The sequence below is a fragment of the Salvia hispanica genome, chromosome 3, assembly GCF_029641045.1.
Source record: "Salvia hispanica isolate PSC_SH4W2 chromosome 3, Shi_PSC_v1, whole genome shotgun sequence".
Lineage (NCBI taxonomy): Eukaryota > Viridiplantae > Streptophyta > Magnoliopsida > Lamiales > Lamiaceae > Salvia > Salvia hispanica.
In genome coordinates, this window is record NC_142694.1 from 36,869,702 (window position 1) to 36,888,800 (window position 19,099).

General features: G+C 34.6%; 2 protein-coding genes across 9 annotated transcripts; both read right to left on the reverse strand.

The window, feature by feature from the left end:
- On the reverse strand, positions 1 to 3,078 carry LOC125214020 (guanine nucleotide-binding protein-like NSN1). The gene is made up of 9 exons (XM_048114855.2): positions 2,979 to 3,078; positions 2,648 to 2,892; positions 2,342 to 2,438; positions 2,066 to 2,239; positions 1,548 to 1,789; positions 1,139 to 1,403; positions 865 to 1,044; positions 536 to 747; positions 1 to 449 (listed from the first exon to the last, which is right to left on the reverse strand). The coding sequence occupies exons 1-9, from the start codon at positions 2,995 to 2,997 to the stop codon at positions 111 to 113; spliced, it is 1,773 nt and encodes a 590-aa protein (XP_047970812.2). The 5' UTR covers positions 2,998 to 3,078; the 3' UTR covers positions 1 to 110.
- Positions 3,079 to 11,722: 8,644 nt separating this feature from the next.
- LOC125214314 (uncharacterized) lies at positions 11,723 to 18,369 on the reverse strand. 8 transcript variants are annotated; one of them, XM_089068509.1, is made up of 11 exons: positions 18,256 to 18,369; positions 17,829 to 18,171; positions 17,059 to 17,157; positions 16,714 to 16,922; positions 15,547 to 15,867; positions 15,196 to 15,418; positions 14,748 to 14,894; positions 14,545 to 14,669; positions 13,821 to 14,025; positions 12,660 to 12,910; positions 11,723 to 12,087 (listed from the first exon to the last, which is right to left on the reverse strand). In XM_089068509.1, the coding sequence occupies exons 4-11, from the start codon at positions 16,827 to 16,829 to the stop codon at positions 11,919 to 11,921; spliced, it is 1,557 nt and encodes a 518-aa protein (XP_088924635.1). In that variant the 5' UTR covers positions 16,830 to 16,922; positions 17,059 to 17,157; positions 17,829 to 18,171; positions 18,256 to 18,369; the 3' UTR covers positions 11,723 to 11,918. The 8 variants fall into 8 exon arrangements, with proteins under 8 accessions (XP_088924635.1, XP_088924633.1, XP_047971235.1 ...); XM_089068507.1 differs by lacking the exon at positions 17,059 to 17,157 and adding an exon at positions 17,682 to 17,753; XM_048115278.2 differs by lacking the exon at positions 17,059 to 17,157 and adding an exon at positions 17,682 to 17,753 and having other exon boundaries at positions 17,829 to 18,167; positions 18,256 to 18,344.
- Between the last annotated feature and the right edge of the window lie 730 nt (positions 18,370 to 19,099).

Consider the following 19,099-nt stretch of genomic DNA (forward strand, 5'->3'; position numbering starts at 1 on the left):
AACCAGCATAAGCTCAATTCCATTCACTAACAAAAAAGGGTATAGTAATTTAAGTTATCACACTTTAACCAAACCTCATTTCTAATTTCACAGAATGGTTCTCTTTTTGATCATTCATTATCCAACTTTCCAGAAGGCAGCTCAAATTTGTTGCTCTTAGTTTCATCGGCTTCGACCTCATCTCCAGTTTCCATGGCTGACTCCACGTAGTCAACCTTGAAGTCATAATCATCGTTGCCATCATGTTCCATCGCAGACGGCTGATTTTCCTTTTTCCGCCTTTGCTCATCTGCTTTTCTCCTCTTTGTATTCAGCATGCCTTCCTCAGCATACAGCTTTTCATTTTGCCTCACAGTAGCAGATTTCTCCTTCACAGAAGTAGCTTTTTCATCTTCGTCACCAGATTCCATGGGCTGATCTACATCGTTGGCTTGAGGCGGTTCTTTGTCCTGCGCATCATCAATTATCGTGAATTAAAAGTAATTGGAATTGCAAAATCACTAATCGATTAATGTACTTCAGAGAGAAAACCAACCTCAAGCATTGTCATGTCAAAGTTCAATGGGGAATAAGAAGGAACTTCAACTGGATTGAAATCATTCACAGATTTCAAACTGCCTATAAAAGTTGTTTCGCTGCCATAAACTTCATCTACGTTAAACTCCTTCCCAAGTTCTGTGACAATACTTGCCTCAGAAGGCTCATCTGCATTCCTCTTGGGAGGCATGGTATAATACGGAATTTTACCTGAAGTAGTCAAGAAAAATAAAGTTCAGCAGAGCTCAGGCTGATAAAACACACAAAATTTCCAAGATAATAGAAGTCTTCTAATAACTTTTTTCGATTGAAGTGGTGGCATTGTACCTTCATTCCAGTCGTGCAAAATGATCCTTGCAGTAGCATCAACATCTACAACACCACCTTTTTTAAGCTTTCCCCTGACTGTAGCAACCTTCTGAAGGAAGTCGTCGACAGAATCAAAACTTGGGATCTTGTAAAGAGTTACCAATACTTTATCCGGACAAAGCTTTAGGATTTCCTTAACTGCACAGTTAACAAAACAGCTAAAGTGTTACCAACCAGTGTGTGTTATACAGCACAAAATTAGTATTTATGACAGAAGGCAAAGCAGACCTACCAGGACCAATTGGATCCTCCAATTTTTCGATTCTTTTGCAATTTCGGAGAGCAATTGAAGCATCATTTGCTGCGGACTTGAGCATCACCACACCAGGGCAGTCCAATAATTTAACATTATTATCAAGATGAACCTCTTGCATAGATCTTGTCAACCCCGGAGTTGCTCCAACATTGACAACATGAGATCTTTTCAAGCTATTAATTATACTACTTTTACCAACATTAGGGAGTCCTATAATCCCAACCGTAATAGACTTCTTGATCTGCACCCAAACAAGTAAAAATAAAAAAGCGTCAACATAACACTCACTCATCAAGAAAGTAATACATTAATGTTATTCAACAAAACAATAGGCCGCCTATCACATAACCAACAATGCCAGCCCATTAATCAAGCTTAACAGTACCTCGTGACTTCTTGAGTAGTTTTTCAGTAACTTAATAAGAGTTTCAGCCCCTAGACAGTCACTCGTTTGCAGAAGATTGCTAGCCTTTCCAGTCTTCCCCTTTCCACTCTTTCCAGTCTTTGGAGCTGATTTCCACCCAAGATTTGACTTTTGTTCCTGGGTGCTGCACTTAAAGGCAACTGCAGGTAACTCCTCTCTAAGGTATTTGAGCCACTTCTCCGCAGCCTCCCGAGGAACAAGATCTGTAATGTATATTAGCAGTCAGTTTAGCACAGTTTTCAAGGTTGCGTATTTAAAACAACTTCAAACTTCTATTAATAAAGAACCCCGATAGTAATTAAAAACATCTTCATGAAAACCGAGAAAAGTCATATATTCAACAGAAAAAGGTTCAGAACTATCGTATCACAATTGGCATAGTGTACAAAATACATCAATATCTAACTAATTGCTGATGTGATAAATAGCTACCATATTACAAACTTCAGATGGAAATTAAACTAAAAAATGAAGCATACCTATTTTATTCATGAGGAGAACAAGACACTTATCCGGTCCTGCACTCAACACCATCTTTTCCATGTCAAAACAGCGAGTACCAATGGGATCACGGGCATCAAGAACCTCCAATATGACATCGGAAGCCTCAATGACCTTCACCAACTCCTTGTAGAATGCTTTCTCCGAACTATCTGCAACAAAGTTCAAAACGGCAGAATATCCATAAACTGACCTTAAGGCAGAAATTTTTAACACAAAAAAAAAGAACAAGTTAACAAGGACTGATCACATACCTACTTTCCTAGTAACATTAGTGGGTTTCTCATTCACCCCCTCCTCTCTTCCTTCGATTTCTTCATCCTCCAAAATCCCTAATTTTCTCTTCCGGGCCTACAAAATCACCAAATTTCACAATACATACAAATTGAACAACAAGCTACAACAGCAATTCACCAAGCATATCCATACATTGATCCTATACAAACAGCCATACAATAGCTAAACTAAACATAGTAATTTTGTTTTAAGAACAGCAGCTGGCATCGGCATCCGAGCAAAGTGAATGCATCGATTAAAATTGGAAGTAAAATATAGCATACCCTCTCCTTCCGAGCGGCTTTCTTTGCTTCTAGTTCGTCAATTGCCTTTTGGCGGCGGACCTCGAGGGCCTTGAGCTCCTGCTCCTTGAAAGGCCAATCGTTGGGGATGCCGGGATCCTTTTCGACTTTGGTCTTTTTATTGATCCCTAATTTCTTGGCCTCTTTGGTTTTCTTCTTCGCGTGCTCCTTCACCTTCCTTATAATCTTGTACTTCTTCCTAAGCGGCACCCTCTTGCTCTTGCTCTCTGTTCGCCCAATTCAACCATTCAATCAATCAATAAATCGGTTTGTGAATTGATTACAAACAGAGGAAATGTGAGAATTCACTTACTTTTGCTCTTCTTCACCATCTTTACGTTCGGACCGGCGAGAGAGAGAGGGAGAAAGAGGGGAGAAGTAGGGTTTATGGTTACAGCCGCTCTTCATTTCAAACAAAAGTGAATTGGGTCGGGTCAATTGAACAATATGGGCGGGTCGGGTAGCTGTGATTTTGATGGGCCGCCTCTTATATTCGGTAATAAAAGGCCTAACTTTATAAAGCCCAACCGTAAGTGGATCCCTTTGTGTTGTGAAAAAATAATCATTTTTTAAGACTATCGTATATAAACCTATGGGTAGGGATGATTAATTGGTAAGTCGTTTATCGATAATCAAAACATTCAGTTCGGTTCCGATTCCAAGTTGAGTGTGTTCGGTCCATTTTAGGCACAAGATTTACTATATTTAAAGAGTTGTTGAAAAGAAAGTAAACTAAGAGAAAAAAAAAAAAAAAGAGAATCGAACATGTGAAAGAATAAAATAAGACAAAGAAAATTTAGCTCTAATTTTTGAAAAAAAAGAAATGATTCATTTCATGTTATAAAAATTTCATGCAGCTGAGTGGATAGAATGCTCGCCATATTGTGACGGGAGTCACAAGTTCAAACTCGTTTGTTAGCGATTTTTTCGCTCATCGTATGGAAGGAGATAAATGAGGTAGTGTGTAGTTATGAAAGATGGCAAGCCACAAAGTGTAAGACAAGCTTTAAATCGAATATTTTCGGTTAATCAATGGATTAGTAGGCTAACTGATTGTGGCTTGATTCTGATTCCTAGTTTGGAATGTTTTTTTTGTCGGTTAACCGATTAATCGATTCTTCTATTAACACAATTGAACGGTTAACCAAGCCTACGTACTCGACACTATCATATTTTTCTGTTCTTCATTTTATGCCTCAATTATCTTATGATCCCGTTTATATCTCAATAACTGTCACTCAATCATTTAACTACTACCTTATGCTCATTTTACGCCTCAGTTAATGATATAAAGAAAATAGCATAGTAATTCTCCATCATAATTCTCACAGGTAATTAATTTAGTTAACTTTCAATCATGTTGTTAATGTTCTCAGATGAATGGATTGAACGATATAACAGAGCTGTAAAAATTGTGTATGGAACGAATTAAATAGTTATACGTATGAATTTCAAAAAATACTACTACGAGTACTCCATTATTTATGCAAAAAAGGAATTCCTTTTTACGAACTGGATAAAATTCGACTCACACAATTTAAACGATTGATATTATATTTTGAGAAACCTTAAGCCGAATCTGAATATTGAACATTGAAATATGCATGATTGACAGTCGAAAGAAGTTCTCTCAATTAGAACATTTCATTAATTAGTAAGATAAATGTTGTAGTGGATGTTGGTACCCAATTTTAATAGCGTGTAATAAATAAATGTTGTAGTGGATGTTGGAGCTCACTTTTAACACTTTTTTACTTATTTTGTAGGCATTTTTTTATTAGTTTATCCCAATCGGGACTCCTAAAGCGGGACGCCCGAAATTGATCAACCAGAATTCCTAAAGCGGGACGGAGGGAGTACTTGATACATGATTCCAGTCTTCAAAAATCATAAGTCCTTTAAATTGTGATATGTCGTTCGTGTCTGTGTATACAATAGATAATGACATACTATAATGAGCAATAAATGACAATTTCCTTTATACTGCTAATACTATCCTATTATTTTCGTTTTCGACTGAAGTTTACTACTATAAAATTTATAGTAATATCATATGACTATTCGTTTATATGGAGTAGTTTATAATAAAATGAAAAATTCAGTGAATTCAAATGACAGTCTACATTATTATAGGTATATATGAATGATCGAGTGTATATGAACTAAAGAAGTAGGTGAGTGGTGATTATGAAATGATAGGGTGATAATAGCCAGCTTTTTGTACATATCAACTTTTATTATTTGGATTCTGTATTTGAGAAGACAAAAGCAAAGTTCAAAGCCATTCAAATGACTATCCAGCAAAACAACAAAAGTATTGTCACCCACCACTTTACTCGCAATTAATTGCCCTAAATCTTTCATTTTAATTTTTTATTTAGCACGATAAATCTGCTATATCTCCATAAATAGTATATATGTACATTAAATTGTAATCACTAATAATTAACTATATTAGCTAGATTCTTTTTTCTTTTTATTTGAGTTTGACCACAGGTGTACCGGACACTTCCGATTGGAATCTGACTAATCCCGCTCTCTAATCGAAAACTACCAACGGTGCCGCACAAAAGTTTTTATGTCAACAATCAACATATATATTTAACCATATTAGATAAATGAAATGAAATAGTAAAATATTTTGTTCCCAAATTGATTCCTTCCTATCAAATCCAATGCCCTCAAACTTTGAAATAAACACACAAACACAGACAATAACTATTTTTCTCATTCAGCCAATTTTAATTTGGCAATTTAAAGTTTGCATCATAAATACCATGTGATTAATAGTCCTACTAGAAAAGATTACACTAAAAATTATTCTCAAATTCAACAAATGCATCAGAACATTTAGCAGAGACATGAACAAATATATATCATGTATATATATATATCTCTAACTATACAATTCTAATGAAAACATGAATCCAAAAGTTTACACATAAAAGAAAGGTGTAGCAAATTTCTCACTGAGCACAAATAGTAGTCTTTGATAGAGAGAAGACACAATTTAACAAAGCTGTAATAACTCAAAGCGATGACAACAACAACAAAATATCATCTTCTTCATCTTCTTCATCCCCATATCGAAATCTAGCAATAGATCTCCCATGATGAGTAATTACCTGTTTGAAATAGGGTTTGGACCACTTGGAACTTCATGATCACTTGCTTCAAACTCCCCTCTTTTCGATCTCCGGTGCTCCTTCTTCTTGGGGCGAAAACCATTCGTTTTCGCACTCGTTTTTTGAGATGGAAGAGTATTGCTAGTTGAAGAAGCCATGCTTGAAGTTGAAGATGAGGGTTTTGAAGAGTTCACAAGGCTAGCAAAGATGAAGAGGAAGAACACCATAAACCAAAAAAAAGATGAAAAAGAAGAAGAAGAATTGGATTTCAATCTCTTTGCCATGCAAGATTTTTTGAAAAACCTACACCCCCAATTGATGATGGGAAATCAATATCCATTAACCACAAAGGAAAAAAGTTGTGGTTTGAGGAAATCAAGCCAAAGGAAGAAAACAAGATTTGTGATTTAGGGCTAAATTAAAGTGGTGTGTGGAAAAGGGGGTTTTGAAATTCCATACACATTTGGTGAAGAAAGAAGTTTAGCTTAAGATGAAAGATTAGGGGAATAATATATGGGGTGTGGTGTTTATGAAATAAAGACTGTAACATTTGACTTTGTGCCCTGCTTTTCAGGTTGTGGATTTGTGTGGCTTTATCTCTAGCTTTGTTTGATTCCAAATTTCCAAAATACATTTTCTTTGCCAAATGTGACTACCACTTTTCGAGGTAAACAACACAGGCGTTTAAAGTCATAACTGTAGATTAGAGGAAAAAACAATTTCATCACTACAGTAATTTTATAGTGAAACTAAAATAAGAATTAATACTATTCTACCTACAAATATTACGAATTAATAGTATTTTATGTTCCTAACGTTTGGTATATCAAATGTCTTCAATTTTCATAAATGTACCCTCAACTTTTAGTTTTCCTTTTACATATATGTCTCACTATAAAAATTTTGGTGAACAAAAACTGATTCATCTCATCCTGCTATAATCATCTTGATAAAAAGATATAGAAAAAAATAAGTAGTGGAAAATGAGACTCGTCTTATTAGAGAAAGAAATTTACCATAAATAGATAGAGACTAATTTTGATGGACGAACCAAAAATGAAAAGTATATCTATTTATTACAAGCAGATGAAGTACAAAACACTGAAAATTTAGTTTTTTTTTACGTGAAAGTTGTGGACATTTTACGGAATACTCTAAAAGTTAAGGACATTTTTCATTTTTCATTAAATAAATCATATCAGATCCAGCTAGACGAATTTTCGTCACCATACATAAATTTATAAAATAAATTAGAATACATTGAAAGTTATAGACATAATCGAAAACAATAAAAAGTGAGGGTACTATATAAATTTATAAAATAAATTAGAATACATTGAAAGTTATAGACATAATCATTTTTACTAATTTCCTTGTGTATGACAAAGGTTAGGTGCATAGTGGTCATATCAAACACCAAAAATTACTCCTTCGGTTATGCTTCTTAAAAATCCATCAGATTAAAAAAGTTTTGTTATCTCTTTTTCTTTTTTTAAAAATCTGGTTGATTGGAATAATAAATGTTTTGATTGGAGCCTAATGTTTGCCGGATTAGCCATTTTGTCATTTGCTTTTGTTATGAAAGTTCTACATAAGTACTTAATGTTTCAATATCAACTTCTTTTCCCTTTCAATTTCAATAGTCATGTATTATTATGCAATTTAATTTTCACTTATTAGCTAGATTCTCCAACCCAATTAAGATATAAAATTGACTAGATAGAATTTAAGTTATCTTAAAATTGACTAGATAGAATTTCAGTGATAAGTTTAGTCGCATCATCACATTTGATTAAGAGTTAATGAGTTTTATGCCACTCAACCACGATCCTTATTAGGTTAGACTAGCTAAAATTTTAATCTTGTTACTTTCTTTGTTCTTTTTTGTTTTGTCCTAGTACTTTGGTTGCCTTTTTTTTAGAATAGTTGTTATCTTTTGATGTGTCGAATGTTGCGCGCTTGGACTTTGCTGATCATGTTTCGTACTCATACTCACCTTGGTGAATTAAAGCCTTTTATTTTATAAGAAAGGACTAGCTAGAACTTATTGCATTATAACTAATGTGAACTTAACAACCACAATTCAAGCACAATAGGTTTGAAAAAAAGAGATATGTGTTAACTACCATGTTTAATTTTCATCACAAAGAAAAAAGTGTTGGTTGGCACTTTGTGCAAATATGAAGATATTGCAAAGATTAAATTAAATCAAATAGGGAGTACTATAAGTTTGAAAAAGAAAAAGGAGAGAGAAAGTGAAATGCATGGTTCGTATTCTCTCAATCACCATTGTTCAAAGCAAATGCCCAAATAAGGTCTTGTCTTTGCCATGGGCCCCAACGACACACACGTCACACCCATACCTCTCCTTTTCTCTTTTCCTTTTTTTTTAATAAAAAAATAAAAAAATAAATACTTACTATATTTTTCTATTAATTCTTCGATTCCTTCTTATAATAAGAAGATAGGAGTATATAATTATTTGTCTCACCTAATTACATGGCCATTTTTCCTAAACTCAACAATCCAATATGACAGTTTAATGGATTCATATGACATACCACGAATTTGATCATATTTAAGTACAAGTACCATATTGTCTTATAAAAATAATCGAGAGTTGAGAATATATTCCTTTTTTTTATAAATATTACTGGACGGTTTACATTTTCGAGTTGTCCTAAGGAAGGCAAATATTTCCTCATCTTTTGGAAAAAAACTTTTGCAAAATTTTTACTATCGGTCCTACTTTATTCTATTTTTACTTTAATCTTTAAACATCAATTAATTTCTTAAGCTTCGTACTAAAAAAGAAACGTCTCAATTATATGGACTAATATTGTATTACACAAAATTACGTGTCAAACAAAAAATGCGTTCTTTAAGAGGAATATACATCTCATGTGCCTATGCTTCCATTTTCGACAATTTACGTCTAAAGTCAATGGAGAAGAAATCTCATAATGACATTATCATTAAGAACATGATTTGTTTTTGGTCACCCAGAAATTAGGAAATGATATTCAACTTTTCGAGACAAGACACGATAAGATATAGACAATTAAATTAATGCAGTTTACGTTCATGTATATAACTTGATGATTTTACGTGTATTAGGCGCATTATTTTTCAAACTATTATATATGTACAAATATGTGAACAATATGTTGTAAGCAATATGCAATTACGATGAGTAAAACCTAAAATAGGATCGCTATTCTTTTTCATATAGTATCATTTGTCACCTATACTATTAGAGATCTTTGCTGAAACAAGATCATTAGGTATATACTATTGTCATAAAAAGAAATAAAATAACTTAAATAAAAAAGCGTGCACTTAGCATAAACTAACTTCAAAAATGCATAAAAGGCAAAACAAAATTATAATTTCAACGAAAAATTTTTATATTAAAAACATTAATTAAAACTTGGCCTTTGAAGTTGTCAATTTCACAGTGTGAAAGCTTCACTTGAACCCTAGACATTGAGATTCATATTGTTAGTGATGATTGTCGCACCACCGCCTCTGCCTTTCGACTCCAGCTAAAACCTACTTCACTGTATCCGAACACACGACCAACGAAGCGCAACTTAGTCGGTAGGAAGTCTCTAATCCATTAATCCAATAAGTCAAAGGTTTGAGTCATCATAAGAGTAAATGAGAAAATATTATTGATCATTGTTTACAAAACTAAGTCGCCTTTTCTTAATCAAACAATTTGGTTCTAGTCATGGATCAGAAGATACAGATTAACTATAGCCTGTTTTAGGTCAAATAGTAATAACAATTTAAGTACTAGTACAGAGACAAATGTCGTGATGATGACTATTGATCTACCCTATTACTATGCTACTTTTATTTCTCCGTGATCAATTTCAATTCAACAGGTCCCATCACTTTTTAATCAACTGTTTTTTTCTTCTTAATCAGATAAATCAATGCCAGATAATTCATCCTTAGATAATGATAATCATATATTTTTATTATTCATTTGGGGTTCATTTTTTATTGCCTAAGTTACCCGTCTATGTAAGTTAAATTTTAGAAATCTTCAACAATTCTATGAGGAAAAGCATTATATTAGAGTCCTCTTGGTAATCCAGTGACCCAGTAATTTTTCATTGTAAACGATGTGGTGATATCCTCATTGCCTACTTATAAAGCATAATAAATTTCTAGTGTTATAGCCTAAATAAATCTACAATAAAGGAAAGTTTAGAAGTGGTTAACTTACATAAATGAATGTTCCAATTATTTATTACTTTTTCCCCATTTACTTGAAATGTCTATGGGAGTTGAGATTTCAAAATTTTCAATATGGCTATTGATGGGAAAATCATTGTATGGTCTTTTAGGAAACCCAAGTTTTCTCTGATGATCTTGTCTAGCTTCAAATCATACAGCTATGTCCAAACTAAATTATTGAAAAAATAAAATCAAGACATCACAATCATATGTCGACCACCACATATCTCTAGTGCTCTCTTAGAAATCAACGACTTCCAACAAATAATGCGTCCAATAATTTTTTACTGTTGATAAAGTTTTCAAATTAAAATCTTTATTGTAAGTTGAAGCATCCCAACATATATATGAACTATTGAAAGTTTGAAACATTCAAAATGTCCAAGTCTAACATAAGTTTAGCCAAACACCCTCTAAATTATTGGAGAAATCAGGGAGTATAATCTAAACTCAAATCTATTTAGGATTCAACAATCAAACAACTTCAAAAGGGGCAAAGAATGAAGTAATTTTTGTAGAAATTATACCAAACACTTAACGTTTCATGACGTTTAACAAAAATGAACACATTTCATGGTGACCTAAGTTTAACTAAATGTGATGCATACAATGGTAAAAGTTAATGATCGTCCACTGATTTTTTTCTCTTTTTGTTCTCCCCTTTCTATGAAAGAGTGAGGTCTGATCACTTTATAGAGATGTGGGAAACAAGAAATTGATTAAAATAAGTAAATTGAAAATGAAGAAGTTTCTTTAGAAAGATTTTCATGTCGTGTAAAGATTGGTGGGTCACAAAGAAAAAGGGTTTATCTCAAATGTACCTCTGTTTTTTTTGGTCTTTTAGAAAGAATTATATTATTACTAGTATAATTATAATTAGCTATTGCATGTCGTTTTCTTATGTTCCCCACCATTACTTTCCACAGTTAAAAAACACCATAATTAAAAAAAGAAATTGAAAATCAAAATTCATAAATAATTTTTTCAACAACAAAATCAGTATAGTTAAAAGAGACAATCATACGTTCATTTTACTATATAATGCATGAGCAAATAGCCATAATAAAAAAATCCCATTATCATCACCTTGAAAACAACTTTACAGTCAAAGGAATGTATGTAGCTTTCACTTGCATGCCTAAATGGAATCACTTTTCTTTTAGGCCAATATATTCCATTCTCAATTTCTCATTGCTCAGCTCTGATCACTCTCTCCCTACTTCCGACTCTAGCTAGGTTCCAATCACAGATATATAAAAATACTAACTTTGACCCAAGTTAATTGAGATACTTTGTACACGAGAATTAAGAAAGTAAAGAGAGAATCACTATACAAGTGAAGAGATAATAATATTAAAAGGGTTAATATTTGTCGAAAAGATGATACCCCTGTATCACTTGCCTTGGGACGGCCCAATAAGGAAAAAAGGGTAATGACCTATTGATAGACGAAAAAGAATCGTCTTATATTAACATTTTTTCCAGTTAAGCAAACTCAGCTAAGTATAAGAAGAAGACCAAAACCTTGCCTAAAAAACAGCCAACCATCTAAGGCTCTAATCCATCATGTTTTTGGTAGAGCACAAGCATTTTTCAATATAATTTTCATACCATAATTGTCACAGGCATTATGGTTATGTTATTGAAACGAAATAAGAATGTACAGACTACAGGAATAAACAGATTTTCAAAATAATCTTCTACAGTATGTTCTTCAAAAATAAAGGAAGGTTCCATTGTAAATACAATCAAAGTGCAGGAGTTGAAGTTTTTGTCTTGAATCATATCTAAAGTCAATATCACTTCAAAGAGCCTTCAAAAAATTTCAAGAATTCAGGGACATCATATGAGCTTAACAGACAACCTGGCTTATTTGTACCTTACTTCAGTCGTAAGGCGTTCCGAATTCCAGAATAGATTAGCCCCAGTGACCTTCCTATCAAGCAGACAAGGACGAACGAGATAGCATCACTGACTTTTGCAACAAGCTTTTTGACAATCGGCATGCTGATGTCAGACAGTTCAAGGAATAGACTGAAGTAGTACCTCCTGCAACAGCAAAACAGTGTATAATCGAGTTGAAAACGTTAGAAGGTGGCTTCTTATAGCTGCATCTAAGGGAGCGAGCAGGAAGATGCAAAAAATGGGTCCATTAAATGTGTTATAGAAAAATTCTAAGATTAAAATCAAGAAAAGGGAGCGAGAAAAAATCATCCACAAAACCGTTCTTCCAACATTATAAAGCACTTTCCACTTACCAGAGATACTACGTACTGCTCTCTACTAAGAGAGAGATATGTTCTTTCCTTCACGGGAAAGTTTATGTTACTAGGAAGCATTTCAGTGAAATAAGATTAGTCTACAATGTTGATTGTAAAAGCCATTTAATCATCATAAATACAAAACTTTGAAGAATCTGAATTTCCACAAATATCCTAGTAGATATTTGCAATTGGGCCATATTTCTTCTGGACTTACTGAAAATATACTATCAAATTTATTTTGGAATGAATGCAGATATGAGTGCATGTATTAATATAAAACAACCATGAAAAAAATGAGCTTATTAACTCAGTCACACAGATAAATAACAAGTGAACGGTAAACAGAGTAGAACGTACCACCCAACTAATGCCCTCAATTCCTTGGTCCTTTTAACAGGTACAGATATGCTATTGATATTAACATAACGTAGTGCTGATGATACGGAATCTGATCTCATAAAACTAATCTTCTTTAACCAACCAAAAAGTTCAGTCTCACTGCCTCTGGACTCAGTAGGCTGACTTTCAAGTATACAAAGGTCAAATCGGTCCTCATACATAGATGCCACTGCGGCCATATTTTGATGCAACCATTGATGCATTGCCACCTGTCAACCAGAGGCCTTTTCCTGTCATGATATGTAAAAGGAGATACAAATGGAAGCACAATAGTATTTTGGTCGTTTTGAAAACCCAGTATATACTAAACCATATCCTAGTCATCAACCCTGTGAAAGTAAGAACATCATTCTCACCCTAACCACATACTATTAGCTAATAGACCTAATCTTGCTTGTTCCCCTTGTGTCACCCACAAATGTGAGAGAGATCTGCACAACTATCCAGAATTTGACAGTGATCCTCAGATCCTTGTCTAGCCAATGAAGGAGTTTGGTTCATTAGGGTTTAGGGTGGGAAGATTGTCTTTGTTCTTTTTTCCATCAGAGGCCATCTTCTATTTGTACATATCATTTGTTATTGTTTGATCACTTGAGGATGCATTAATATTTGACAAGGCTAAGACAGGAATAAGGATCAGGTCCCTCTAGAAAGTTATTATAGCAGATGGTTCATTTATGCAATTAATTTTCGGAATAACATTTTCAACCCTTCTCTGGCTTTCAAATTTCAATTTTTCCCACTTGTAAGTTGTAATTTGTAACTTGCTCTGGTCCTGAACACTATCAGAATTGTATAATGATAAAAAATTATTAAGTGCATTTTGTATCCTCAAAAATAAGCTGCAATGTGCAACATTCCTGTTGAGTACATGTATATATTATTGCATTAAGACAAACATAAATATTATTCTTCATAGGACTCGGTTTGCTTGAATCAGAAACAACAGCGATGAATTAAACGTGTCCAAATATAACGTTGCCAGCATTTTGGTAATACAGATTAACCACACTTCCAGAGACAGTCGAGATAGAAAATATGAGTTCATATGCACAGAAACCAAAAGGATGGAAATTACAACATGAAAATGAAAATAAAAATAAAAATATAAGGCAATACCTCATTGCGTAATCTCTGAAGTGATCTGGTCGAGAGGTTACACAAGCTCAAACCAAGATTGTTCATTTCATTGGACAAGCTACTATCCACAGATATAAGCTCCAAGTACATGCTTGCAATTCCATCTGCTAATGTGATCAGCAAATCTTCTAATATGGCTACTCCATGTTGGATGAACAAGGTAGAGTTATAGTAGCCACCTTTCCTGTCAATGCATAAGTAGAGGTACATTGGGGGTTTTTCTTGACCATGGTCATACTCATATACTTTATGTATGTTTTGTTTATATAAGTTGCTCCTTGCAGCACATGTTCAATTCATTCCCCTTAAATTATTTCCCTATTCTTTAATCCAAGCCCTAGTATGGATCCAGAAGTCGTGCCCTCCCTTTGGAATGCAGGTTTTACAGAACTCATATTTTGGAGCACTCATGGAAGATTCTGAAGGTCCCAATACATTGTAATTCCTTCAAGAAAGGCTTTCTCGTCTTACACCATCATAATATCTTTAGATTATTTATTTTGGTGCATCTTCTCAGTCATTATTTAATCCATTCAGTAGATTTAAACAAGATACTAATCAAGTAGAGAGAATGGAAGATTCTGGGAGGAACAATATTATATGGGTTAAAAGTGAAATGCAACCAAAGTGAAGAAATGAGTTGGCAAAAAAACAAAGTGAAGGAGCCCCAAAATTGCTCCAAACATAATTATGCTCCTTTTACCTGGAAGAACCAAATTTAAGGGCATATACCAATTCTGCATATAGATCCTCCTTGCCTGACTTTCTGATATTTTGAAATATGCTGTCATATCTATTCAGCTTACTTTCGGCCAAAGAGAGAAGGTCCTGACAGAGAGAACATTAAAGAAATTATAGTAATGGAGTACATCTTAATTCATTTCATGTACTTTATACAACTTGTACTTTGTCAGGTTTTCTCGAGATGAGGCAAATCTCCTCTTCAAGCCATGCCATGAATAGAGGACGGCAGCAATTTTGAACAGTTTCAGCAAAGACAGCCAAAAAGTCATTTCCAGACCTTTCAGCAGCGTTCACAGAAATATTGGTCACCTGAAGGACACAATTTCAATTTTTTAGTGGTAAAGGAAAAACGATATAGAAATAGTGGCATGGAATGGAAAGAAAAATAATGTAGCTTGGCCAAACCTTTTTCTTATTTTCAAGGATGGGTACATGCTCTATAGGTGCTAAGATAGTGGGGAAGAAGTAAATCTAAAAGGTCCCTTCTCACACTTCCATTGCTTACCTTCTACCATTACTTCAGAAGAAAAGCTTAAGCTCTAAACTATACAATATGATGATTATGAAAGCAGTAATACAAATTTAAAGCAACAATACGCAAAATGCTTACCTCTTTTTTAAGCCACTGAAATGATCTCCAGAGAAGTCTTATTCTAGGACCTTCAGAAACAGCATACAAGCTTGAAGGCTGTGTTGCAGGGTTTAGTTCAAGTTTCCCACTGTTTTCACTAGGATTAACCCCATCACTAAGAGTTGATAATGAATCCATTAGCTTGTCTCTTACAACATCCCAGGCAAACTGCAACCAAACCTCATCATCATTTGTCGCTGAACTGCAATTGAATAAAACAGTACCTCAAAAATAGAACTTAAAATTTCACTGAATAAGGTGCTTCTATCATCTTATACATATCGATACTCGTCAAACTATGATGATATGCCATCCACTAACCTTCCTTACCTACCAGAGGAGGAAGAGTTTTCAGGGACCACGTCAAAAGGTGGCACACTTGTTTGAGTATTAAATGGAGATTTCTCCTGAGGAACTACTCCAGCCATATATGTAAGGCTAATACTTGCCAAAAGGAGGACTTGATCAATGAACGGGACCCAGTCTGAAGTAGTTGCAGCTGCAGCTACAGCACCAATGTTGGCTAGGGCATTCGAGCAATAGCACCTGGTAGTCTTCCGACTTGGACTTCCATTGAGGATTATTTTTTGAGGTGCAATGATTCTGCAGGAAGACAGCGTACTAACTTTTTTACTTCCACTAGGAAAGCCCCTGCAGTGGAGATTAAGAGACAAACTGAGCAGTTCAATTAAGCAACAGTGAGCCTCCTTGCTTAAAAAAGTTTAAGATCTTTATGGAAAACCTAGTATTTTAAGTGTATACTCTTTTGGAATGCAGCCACACACCTGCAGACATTACACTACTACTATGATTGCAAGGAGATCCAAGTTTATTGATTTTTGTGAGGCATAACTTGCATGCACTACATCATTACTATGATTGTTAAAGGTCAAGTGGAAAATAAACTTGAAGAAAAGAACATATACACCGGAAAAGGTAAAACTAAAGCAGGAGATGAATTTAATCAACATAATAAGAATTAAGAACTAAGTGTATAAAGTTGAAGGGCTTAATGTGCAGAGTTGGCTAGGTTGGCTGAAAGACTGACAAGACCGAAGCAAATATAAAAAGTATCAAGATCAACAGTAATTATATAATACGACAGATATAATAGTCTTTATTTGCCCCAGCTAAATAACAGTAATATTTGAAATTATATGCATTCAATCCCATAAGGCCATAAGTCATCTTATGCAGTCCCATTGTTCTTCCTTCTTTTTATTCTTCTTTTAGCTTTGTTGTCTTGAACTTTCTCAGTTCTGGTTCTTATTCTTCTCGTTATACATTGGAGAGAAACTACATAGTACTTGCCTGAAAGTAACCCCAGCATCTAAGATCTATTTTATAGTTTTAAGCCAGTTCAACGAGATCACAATAAGAATAAAGTTTAAGTGATCCTTATTGTTATACTAGTAAAAATGAGGTTCATCCTTCCAACTCGCTACCATGATGTTGATTATCATATAAGACATCAAGCTATGGGTAAGAAGGTCAAACCTTTTTGCGGGGTGATAGGGAACTTTTGGCAGACAAGACCACTCTTCTAAGAGAGTGCCACGAACTTGCAGCTTGACATGGGGTGGTCCGGGTGGAATGGCTGCATATTCTGCCATTTGCAAGGTACCATACAAGTGCTCAATACGTCCTCTTCGGGCTTATGGACACCATAGAAAAGGCTCGATTTGCTAGATGTTTCAGATTAGCACCTAAAAGAAAAAACCAATATTCTGATGTTTAAATAACCAATGAATACACGCAAAACACTGATTCTTATACATTAACGACTGCATTAGAAAATCTATCTTATAAAAGAATTATGAGTAGCTGAGTAATTAAACTTACAACAAGATACCCTGTTTTCTTCGGTGTACATGGGATGAAAGAAATAGCAACTGACTGTTCACTTTCATATACATTATGATCAGTTTGGCTACCAGATAGCTGAACAGAAAACAGTATCATACACTTCACAATACCGAGAAGGGGTTTAAGCTCAAGTGTTTCAACATTCTTCTAATCTTTAGTTCTATGACACCATTTCCAAAATAATCAGTGCAAATTGTGTCAACACCACACAAAGCATAACATAAACAAATTCAAAGCGTGTAATGCCAGATATAAACAATGTGCGAATATACGGTTCCTTCTCCCCAACCAAATTTCCAATTCCAAATCAGTAAACTGCACACAACAATGCCACTGAGAGAGACCAACAAAAAGAAGGCCAAGTGACATAATAACACCACAACACAGCTAGAAATCTCCACTATTGCTCAAAAATTAAGTAAAATCACACTAGAAGAGCAATTCAGCTCTACGTTCATTCATGGAAATCTAAACCCCAAATGGCGCTAGTTCATTCACATTAGGTAATAATATTTTCAAAAAGAAATTGGCGTTCAAATTCCGTGAATCTGGATTGGCAAGTGACATGTATATAGAGTCAAAAGTCAACGAAAGGTTACCCGAAACGAAATTCAGACTCGTCAGACATGATACAAATTCAAGAGGTTAAGCAGTGAGGAGACATAAAAGGTCTTGAGAAAAAAAAATGTGGGTAATTAGCAGAGGTGTGAAGAGGTGGAGGAGAAGAGGATTGGGAGTGTGCGAACCTGATTTTCCACGTGAAGATTATTCTCTGAAAATGAGAGAAGATGAAGGGGTACCCTATAGCGATTAGTCAAATGACAAAACTACTGAATAGCTGAACACTATAAGACTTAGGGACCCGATCCGAAGATTTCGGGTACCCAAACCCGAAAATCTCAAAAACAACTGCCCGATACCCCGATCCGAAAATTCAATCGGTTACCCGGCTATCCAGTCCCGATTTTTTAAAAATGTCTTCTTTTTTTAACTGCTTTGCGGATTTGGCGTGAGAGGGCTGCGGCGATGGGTGGGACGGCCACGGCTTGGAACGTTGGGCGTGAGAGGGCCAAGAGGGAGACTACCTGACTGAAATCAACATTCAATTTCTCAACTGCGTTGTGTTAAAATCAACATTCAATTTCTTTGACGCGACAGATTAAAATCAACTACCTGGCAATTTATCAATTTCTTTAGGAATTGGTGATTTGGATTTTGGGAAGGCGCTGTGTAGAGACGGCAGAGCAAGAGCCGAGAGGTGGTGGAAGGAATTGCCTTAATTCTAATTTTGAGCATATGAAGTAGTCATTTAATATTTTTAAATTAAATAATTTATAAAGTTAAGAAATTTAGATACGAAAATCCAAAAATTGACTACCCAAACCAACAAAATCAGGTATCAGGTATCCAATTACCCGAGTTTTTAGGTTTGGACATTTTAACGGCCCCAAAATATAACAAAACCCTTTTTAGTTAGATTATTCACGTATAATTGATCTTGTCGGCATAAATATGGTACGGTATCCATGTGTTGATCAAGGTTAAAGAACAATACTCATCCATTTTATAAAATAGTGACTTTGGAAATGGCTCAAGTTTTAGATCTATGGATTTCAAGGTTGAATCATTTTTCAAATAATCCTATAACTATTTAAATTCCATGACATTGATGGAGCCGAGGCGCCACTTAAGAGATAATGTTCAAAGTGAGGCGACAGTGACTCTTTCCCTCAACGACAAACCACCGGTGACACATCAAAGAGAAACGGTTCATGTCATCGGGTTTAGTGAGAATTATAAAAACCCACGGTGCTTCAGTGGTAGCTGCTTAAAATGCCTTCCGGTGCTCTGAGTTCGATCCACTGCTGGAGCAAATCTTTCAATTTTTATTCTTCTTTTTCTTTCTTTTTCTTTTTTCATTACTATGTTTAAATTATTTTTTGTTTTTATACTCACATTTTCATTTTTGTTATGCATTCTCCTTCATTTTTTAAAATTATGTTTATGTTCGAATGTG

What these genes read in the sequence shown, in the direction of transcription:
- LOC125214020 (XM_048114855.2), bottom strand. An exon ending in AAGCCGCTCGGAAGGAGAGG is followed by an intron (nt 2,439 to 2,647) that starts GTATGCTATATT and finishes GTGATTTTGTAG; the next exon opens with GCCCGGAAGAGAAAATTAGG. An exon ending in TCTCCTCATGAATAAAATAG is followed by an intron (nt 1,790 to 2,065) that starts GTATGCTTCATT and finishes TATACATTACAG; the next exon opens with ATCTTGTTCCTCGGGAGGCT.
- LOC125214314 (XM_089068508.1), bottom strand. Translation starts at nt 16,829, where the DNA reads ATGGCAGAATATGCAGCCATTCCACCCGGACCACCCCATGTCAAGCTG. An exon ending in TCTCGAGAAAACCTGACAAA is followed by an intron (nt 14,670 to 14,747) that starts GTACAAGTTGTA and finishes TCTCTCTGTCAG; the next exon opens with GACCTTCTCTCTTTGGCCGA. An exon ending in CTTAAATTTGGTTCTTCCAG is followed by an intron (nt 14,026 to 14,544) that starts GTAAAAGGAGCA and finishes ATGCATTGACAG; the next exon opens with GAAAGGTGGCTACTATAACT.